Source organism: Chaetura pelagica, unplaced genomic scaffold (genome assembly GCF_000747805.2).
Source record: "Chaetura pelagica isolate M959 unplaced genomic scaffold, ChaPel_1.0 scaffold222, whole genome shotgun sequence".
NCBI classification, from domain to species: Eukaryota; Metazoa; Chordata; class Aves; order Apodiformes; family Apodidae; genus Chaetura; species Chaetura pelagica.
The window spans coordinates 4,681,834-4,689,061 of NW_009952711.1; the positions used below are offsets into that span (position 1 = coordinate 4,681,834).

General features: G+C 39.0%; 1 protein-coding gene across 1 annotated transcript in view; it reads right to left on the reverse strand.

The window, feature by feature from the left end:
* LIPC (lipase, hepatic) overlaps positions 1-7,228 on the reverse strand; it is a 78,360-nt gene that overhangs the window by 6,540 nt on the left and 64,592 nt on the right. The window contains exons 4-7 of the mRNA XM_009994534.1: positions 6,415-6,594; positions 4,699-4,816; positions 2,558-2,791; positions 946-1,188 (exon numbers count right to left, since the gene is read on the reverse strand). Coding sequence (XP_009992836.1) covers positions 946-1,188; positions 2,558-2,791; positions 4,699-4,816; positions 6,415-6,594 — 775 coding nt within the window. The remainder of the gene's footprint in view (positions 1-945; positions 1,189-2,557; positions 2,792-4,698; positions 4,817-6,414; positions 6,595-7,228) is intronic.

A 7,228-nucleotide genomic window follows, 5' to 3' on the forward strand; every position in this document is an offset into this window, starting at 1 on the left:
CTCCTGGAGGGGCGGGGGGAGCCTGCCGTCCTCCCCGCACAGCGCTGCCAGGGGCTGCCCAAAGAGGGCCTTGCTGCAGACAGAGCCCACCTGCCCTGGTGCCTGGGCAGGGGATGGGCTCTGCTGCAGCGCTAAGGGACAGGGCAGCCCTCTCCTCCTGCTGCTGTTCCCTCCTGCTGCAAAGAAAAAGAAAGCAGGAGCCTCTCAATGGAGACGGCCAGGCCAGTGCTCCCAGAGCCTGCCCTGCCTGGCCCTGCCCTGCCCTGCCCTGCCCGGCCCTGCCCTGCCCTGCCTGGCCCTGCCCTGCCCTGTGCTGCCCGGCCTGCTCCTCTGTGGGGCAAAAGGTGCAAGAAACCGCTGTGAGTGGCTCTCTGGAGCTTAGAAAATTGCTACTTTGTGCTCTCAAAGTAATTTAATGGAGGTAAATCTAGAGTAGCAGTCGCTATATTTTAGTGCTACAGTTCTGCCTTGTACAAGTCAGCGCTATTCTGTTGTCTCTGTGTTGTTTGAAAAGTAATAATTTGTATGTCATCTTGTGGAGTAAGTCGAGTTCCTCCTGGAACAGGAGGTTTTATAGGCCTCTCAGAGCAATTATGCTGGGTTTTTTTGGCTTGGCTGTGTGCCTGCATATATTACAACAAATTCACGCAGGTCTGCTGTAGGAAAACCCTGGTAGATCAGGACCCTGAACATCTCTGAGGCCTCATATCCACAGTTAGCCTGTGGCAAGCATGCAGCCTGCCTTTTCCCACGGAAATATTAAAAGTCAGGATCTTGTTGAAAGGACATCATGGTGGCCTGCAAGGATTCTCAGTTTTCTCAGCAGGTTGATTATTCCCATAGATTGTATAAGCTTTAATAAGCAAGTAAAAAGGATCACAAAGCTTAAGCTCGTTCTTACAGCTTGTGATAGATTTGGAGACACTAACAAGTATTCCCACAAACCTTTGAAAGGCATCTGTGCTCTTGTTTTCAAGAAGAGTCGTCTACTTTTTGGGAGCCTTTCCTCCCTGATGTTGTATCCCAGTGTGTTGCACCGGTTCTTTCGACAGCTGAGGCACAGTCCTTTGTTGAACGTGTTGATGTCATTGCACCAGTATGCTGTGCTTTGCTTATCCTTGTGAAGCAGAGAGTCGATGAACAAATGAACTGACCTCTCATGGGCACATTTTACAGTTTGAGTGATGCCTGAAAAAAATGAAACAACAAATTTTTGCATGCCCTTGTTCCTCTTTACCATTTCAACTGCAGAGGACTACAGTAACCAACTGTAAACATATGCTGTTTTTCCCCTGCCCCCTTTACTACTAAAATATTTTTATTTTGCCTCAGAAATCATACATTGCAACAACTTTACTTTTAGGATCATTAAAAAATAGCTTGTCTGAACCCACATGATAATAAAATGGAGTAATTTACTGCTTAAATTTCTTTAGCCGAAGTGTTTTAAGACTATAAATATGAATCTTCATTTCATTGTACTGGCTGTTTTGGTCAGTATGAAATATAACATATGCAGGCCATATGTAGATCATGCCACATTAAAGGCAGCAGTCTCATTCTGAATGGTTGAACACTGCTGTCTTTGGATGCTGATGTGGTAATGTCATATTTTGTCCCTATCAGAGTGACAAACTCATGTTGAATTAGTATTTCCTTGCAGCTGCTACTGGGGAAGAAGGAGCAAAAATATATTAAATCCATTAAAATTATTAAATATATAGATCTTTTTTTTACTGGAAGTATCTTTTTCTTCCTTAAGTCTCATCAAGTTACAAAATCTATTTTCTTCTATGAATCAGGATATATCACAATGACTGCTCTTATGTCTTCACATAAGCTTTTTAGCTGATGATTTTTTTCAAATTTGTCATGAATTATCCACTAGCAGGTAAGGCCTATTTTTAGATAGTGTGATGACAGCTGAAAAGTATTTTTGTAATGTAGTGAGCTGGGTAAACAGTATTCTTTTGGGGTTTTTTGGTGAACAGTTCTGGTTGTCACTGCGCATCAGTACCTTTTTTCAGTATGTTGCATCAGTTTCTCTTTATGCTTATGTTTAGGTACATTTGAAATAAGCTTCCATACATAAAGCCTGGCCTGCAACACTGGCAGTCATGTCCCAGGGAGCATCATCTGCACAGATGAAGGACGGGAAGTTGGGAAAAGGTGAAGTAAGGAGGCGAGTAGTAAAGCCCTGTGTTTTATTTGTTTTGAAATAATTAGTTGCACAGTAGATGAGTGTTGTTTAATTAGAGTAAGTTTTCTCATTTCCTCTAGTGCTAGAACAAATACCTTTGAAATGATTCAGAAGTGCTTGACAGCAGGGTGCTCATGGGCTCATTTTCAGACATGCTAGGCAGCCAGATTCCTTATTCTAGCCAGTAACAAGTTTGTACTCAGCACATGTAAAAATCAGATAACAAGTTTCTAGAAAATAAATGTCCTTGCATTCCCGTTATCTCTGTGGTCTTAAACAGTATATATGTGAAGTTTTCCAGAGATGCTGCCAATGCAGCTGCAGTGCTGCTGAACATTTTGTGCTGCTGGTTCTTACCACTGATTCCGTACTGTGCGATGTGGTTGTACACGTGTATGACGTGGCAGCCAGGCTGAAAGGTGCCTCCATTGGGATAGAAGTCAAAATGAGCCACAGGCTGCTTGATGCCAACACTGAGACCCATGTGCTGCTTAGTGAATGTATGAATTGCATCTACAAAGTTTGCATCATCTGGAGATAAACGGTCTGTTGGTGACATTCCTTCAAACAAGGGACCAGCAGGGTCAAGGCCTGCAAGAAATGCAAATAATCCAGCTGTGATATACTGCAGATGGACTCTTCTTTTACTGTTGTGAGAAAAGTCTGTGATAAACGTTTAAAAACAGACAGCACTGGTACTTTACAAGGTTTTTCACTGACAGAAACAATGCTAGGATAACTTGTCCTGCAGAGAGGCTACATGGTTATACCAAAAAGGTAAAGAAACAGAGGCACTGGAATAAACAGTAACTGCTACATGCACAAGGACACAGGCCCAGAGATAGGTGTGTTTGCTATAGACAAACTGTGCTTGCTGCCACTTTGTCACTTGAGGGATGTTTACTTAGTTTTGTTCTTTCAGGCTGTAGAGGTCACGTATTTCAGAGGTCCTTTTGAAGACAACAGTGCTGCAACAAAGTTGACTTTTAGCCCACATTTAGGACCTGAGACTTTAATGTTTCAATTGTTGCTTAGAAGAGCTTTATTTCTGCTGGCTGTTGTTTATAATAGTTTTCCAACCTAAAAGGTCTTCAAGGCACATTTATATGGTATTCAGTATCCACTTAGGGAGTCTTGCTGAGTTTAGTTTGCTAGATAGTTTTGTGTGGTGCTCTTCTTGGTTGGGAACTTATTTATGGACTACCTGTGTTATTTAAAGCTGCCTTCAGTTTTGAGGGCAAGCTTCTAGATTTTAGATTCTTCATCTGGTACTGTGGACTAATGTAATTGCATAGATGCAGCTGCACAAGATTAATAGCACAGGCTGCAAGTGGGGGTGATACCTTGAAGGCATACATTCTTTTGTATTTTTAATATTTTTTATCACTGAATTTTTGGAGCTTAATATTGCAAGTCTGAATAATTTGTGGTGAAGAATGCAATAAATATTTTTTTTTTATTTACCCATTATCGAGGTTTGAGGCACTAATATGGTTTGAACAAGCAGCACTGGTGAAGTAAACACAGGTGTAATAATACAACACTGTAAAATCAGCTTCTTGGCATACAGGCGGTTCCACAAGAGCTAATTGTGTGAAGGACGATGGTACGTGGCAATGAATCCAAGATCAGAATTGAGACTTCAAACTGCAGTCATGTATGTTTGCCTTACTCCCAAATCAGATTAAAGTGAAATGTTTTCTCTGGTAACGTCAGTGTAGCTGTTGTGGGCATGTAAAATGCACTTTTGTTGTGTTGTGGTTTTTTTAGCCTATCACTGTGCATTAGATGTGGTACTGTATACAGTGTATCAGTAGCCTTATAAACGTATTTTCATTACATTAGTAATTAATACAGTTACAAAACATTACAGAAGGTTCAAGATTTCACTAGTCAAAACAATAGTGTTATAGTTAACTTTGTTTACTGAAAGCATCTATTAGAGGTACTTGTAATCTAGGACTATAGTTTTTGCCACAGAAGAAGTTCCTTCAAATCACTGTGTGAGCAGTGTATCATAACTGAAAGCGCAAGCACAATCAAACCATTTCCATAATGTATTTTTCTTTTTAAAATTAGGTGCTGCTGATGAGTGTATTTTAATGACTTTGGGTCAAGATAGTGACCAAAGATCCAACATTAATGGCTGACATTTAATTTAAAGTGTAACTGGGAATGGATAAATTCAAGCAACATGCAACTGGAATGTTTAGTTTGATTTGTAGTCCCCACACTGGTATATTCTGTGTGTCATAATTTGGACTGATAAAAGGAAATTATTAGGAAAGATAAAAGCTAGAAATACTATGATACTTTGTTTTGAAAAGTGTTTTCACTACATTTTCTAAATTGAATTTCTAACCAGTGGGATGAAGCTTCTAAACTATGGCAAATATTGCTGTTCCACAGGTAAATATTGATATAACATTGGCATGTCAAATATCTATATATCTTAAAGTTGTTGAATGTTACATTTCTTAAAGTTATTAGTCTTTTACCTGTAATTCTTCCAATCTTTTTTGTACCACTGATAAAACTTCCAGCAAATCCTGAAACATGAGCTCCTAGGCTGTACCCAATTAGATGAGCATTTCTTCTGGAAAATTGAATGGACTCCTAGAAGATAGCAGCAGCTTGATTCAGATGCAGAAAATGTGAAAAGTAAACAGTGAAATATTTACTACAAAGAAATTTGTTTGTTGGTGATGGAAGTCAGATGAGGTGCATCGATCACACACTAAATTTCTTTGCTGGCTGAATGTTATTCCTTGCCTACTTGTCATGTACCAGGAAAATGCCACACATTTGGGCACTGCTACTTAGCTTTTTTTTTTCCTGAGAAACTTGCACAAGCCAAATTAGATGCCGAAGTATCAACAGTTGATCGGAGATGCCAACTGATAAGGCAATGATATTTTTTGACTGATTTGTGGAAAACAGCATGTCTGATCTGAAGCAAACCTATTGAAACAATTGGTCTCAGGCCTTTCTTTCTGCATAATCAATACTATCTAGATCATAAGCATTTCACCAGACCTGCAAGGTCGGTTTTTCTGACTTGTAAGGAAAAAAGCCTCCATTTTATTTTCATTGTGGGTATTGCGTGTCCCAATGGAGGTGCTCTGCAGTCTTGATACCTGTCTCTTGTGAAAGTGAGTGAAGCTTGGTAGCCTTCTTTTGAGAGAGACAGCTCTTAGAAATTGCAAGGTCTGACCAATTTTCATGGCAGGTGTTACTGAGATGAATACTATTGAGATTGTTAGTGATCATGCCCTGCAGGCTCTTGGACAAAGAGCACTAATATCTACTTTATTTTTGTTGTTCTTTAAATATTGCACAGCACTGCAGTTTTTGTTACATCCATTGCTGATATTTCAAGTATGCCAGTAAGGAAACTGAAGCATAAAGGAAAAGATAGATATGGGATTTGGAATTAAGGTGTTTCTTAACTGCTACAAACTCAGGAGGGGTACTTCTCAATGATCGGAAGGTTTACTGCTTGAACATGCCCAAATGAATGCTGTGAAAATATATGTTGTGTTTACATCTTGGAACATAATCATGGTACAAGAGCAGCTACCTACAATGCTGGAGAAAGGAGTCTTTTATTCAAACTTCAATTTGTTTGCTGACACAGGAGAAACCACAGACATTCTTTTTTGTTGACAATGTGGCATGCCCTCCTGGGAACTGAACAAAGTCCACCATTTGATTCATTCAATAATTAAACAGCTTCAAAATCCAACCTTAGGCTTCAGCAATTTAAAACATATTTGACCAAGAGCTAATGTTTCTTGTAATGTCACAACAAAAAAATACTCTGGCTTTTCTGGCCTCTCTCTTGTGCTTGTTGTCTCTAACTGAGCATTGTACCTGAAACTTGTTCTAGCCCTGCCATTCCTGTTGAATGCAGCTTAGCCCTTCGGTGGTGCCTGCTACAGATCTTTCAGCTTTGCAGTGTATTTTTCTTGCACCTTAGCCCCTGCCATATTTAAATGAATATATTAAATTCATTGTATATCACTTCATTTCAAGTTAAGTTTTATGAAGTCGTATGAAAGTTTATGAAGAAATATTTGCAATGTATCAAAGAAACTTCAGTGATTGAAACAAACAGAATTAACCAGTATAGTATTTGAGAAAGGTGGTAGAAGCATAAGTACAGGTAAACAGGTCTATTCCAGAGAAACCTGTGATGATCTGGGGGCTCTTACCTCCAGCCATTCCAGGAAGTTTGCTATCTCCTGTCCTACGTAGCGTGTATTCTGTACAGCAATGGGATAGTGCTGGTGAGCAAGTGTAAGCCAGTCTGCAATGATCACATTAATTTCTTTATGCTGAGACTTCAGAGCTGCTGCCATTTTCCAAATCCAACCTTCTAATATTCCATCCACCTGTTGTATTAAAAAAAACACAAAAACAAACACAATCTTAAGAGAAATCAATTTCTGCCAAATATTTCTTGTGAAAAGTTCAAGGAAACAAAAAACAATATAAACAAGGAGGGCTTAATGCTGATAACTAGATTTTAGGGGTTTCAGCATGCTTCAGTGCTGACAATCTGTAGGTTTTGGTGGACAAAAAAAATTAAGAATCTATGTAAGAACTGTATAATAATTTGTCTTGTAATATGAACTATTAGCAGTGAAAGGATGTCCCTAAATATTTTCACTCATCCTGAGATAATTGCTGATACTAATTTAAAAGACAGACAAAAATGTCCGTAAAAATTTTTATTGCATTTAAAAGCAGCTGTCCGTATAAATTTAAGCTAGAATGGTTGTAGAAGGAGGGAAGCTGGAGGATTTGTAGACCAGATTTTTGCTGCTGTGCTATTATAAAATCTGCTTTTTTTTTTTTTTTTATTCGTTCTTTAAGGACCTGATCACCCTTTCCTTACTAGTATCAGACTACTTCTGACTTGATGAACTAGAATAATTATAATCAAATTTAATTGTTTGTCTAGTTGCAGGTATTTCCTTAATTGATAGAACATCCTTATCTCTTCTGGTGTTCTAACAGAATTTG